This window comes from Frankliniella occidentalis, unplaced genomic scaffold, assembly GCF_000697945.3.
Source record: "Frankliniella occidentalis isolate FOCC.00 unplaced genomic scaffold, Focc_3.1 Scaffold240, whole genome shotgun sequence".
Lineage (NCBI taxonomy): Eukaryota > Metazoa > Arthropoda > Insecta > Thysanoptera > Thripidae > Frankliniella > Frankliniella occidentalis.
In genome coordinates this window covers 277,064-278,318 of record NW_026267366.1, presented here as the reverse complement: position 1 = coordinate 278,318, position 1,255 = coordinate 277,064, and the positions used below count along the sequence as shown (strand labels likewise).

At 51.6% G+C, this 1,255-nt stretch overlaps 1 protein-coding gene across 1 annotated transcript in view; it reads left to right on the top strand.

Moving 5' to 3' along the window:
- The first annotated feature begins 1,133 nt into the window (after positions 1–1,133).
- LOC113210019 (uncharacterized) overlaps positions 1,134–1,255 on the top strand; it is a 2,062-nt gene continuing 1,940 nt past the window's right edge. Inside the window, exon 1 of the mRNA XM_052273035.1 lies at positions 1,134–1,164. Within this exon, the coding sequence (XP_052128995.1) occupies positions 1,134–1,164 (31 nt within the window). The remainder of the gene's footprint in view (positions 1,165–1,255) is intronic.

Sequence of the window (1,255 nt, the reverse complement as noted above, 5' to 3'; positions counted from 1 at the left end):
GGGGGGGGCAAAGGGGGGCGGGGCATGATGCATTTTCCTCAGGGACTTACCGTAGACTTTGACGATCCTCTCCATGTCGTTGAATCCAATGTTTTTGGCTAAGGCCACAGCGGCCAGAGCCAGGATGGTGCCGATGGTGGCTCTCATGGTGTGTGTCGTATGGTTCAGATCAGAAGAGCAGAACTGACGCTAACACCAAAGTCATCCGGCTCTTATATTCGGCATTCGGCTTTTGTCGCGCCCAGGTGCCATTAGCGAACGACGGAATGTTTTCGGTTTGGCAGAATCCGAGTGTGCGTTGTGATAACTGCAAGATACTGCAGATCTATTTCTGTCTACTTTTACTTTTCATCCCGCAGTACACGCATATGCACGGCTCGGTAGGCAAGATTTTGCCTACCATCTAGGCGCTACGAGACCTTGCAGTGGCTCAACTCGTTACGTCACGGCGAGAGGCGGACACTTTGTCTGGTTGATTCTGCCGTATACTTTGAGTTAAAGAGCGAGTTTATATCCCTAACACAACATTAATTGTGTTCTACGTCTCCCCTGTTTATAAGGGAACCCGTTAGGGTCGTTTATACCAGGCACAGGGGCTGCGCGTGCACTCGCTGTTGCACTCCTCAGTATCCCAGTACCGCCAACTAGCGAGCTGGAAAAGAAAGTATCGGTGGACCGCCTAGGCTGTCCCCTGGGCCCGGGACCGCAGCGCAGCTCGCCCGCACCGCAGTCACCGGGCCATAGCTACGTCAATTTTGGTCGCAGAAATTCCGTTCAAAGCTCATTTTGTTAATCAGACTTGTGCCTTGGACGTCACGGATATGGTTTTCGTGATTTCCTACTGGTTTGGCCGCAATTAAATCTCAAAGTTCATAAAAGAATTTCGAACAATGGAAAACATGACTTTAACGCAAATTTGAACATGTTCAATTGTCCGGGTCAAAACACAATATGACTGGACTATCAGCTGAAGTTGAAGTAAGTTCTCAGCTCTCGGCTCGGCCACCGCCAGGCCTCATAGCGCCTGATAGGTAGGCAACATCTTGCATGCAGTGCAGACGTGCACCGCAGGGTGGCCTACCCCGAGTGTCGCAGGCGTCGAGCTCCCGTAATTTGCCCAATGCATCCCAGAAATGCGGGCGTACTTTCTGGACGATTCCAAAAGTCGGTCTCCTCGCCGCCCATAGCGTAGGCCACCCGCCCGCACGGTTGCTCAGTGATACAACATGTCCTGTATGAAAACCCTCAACAAAAT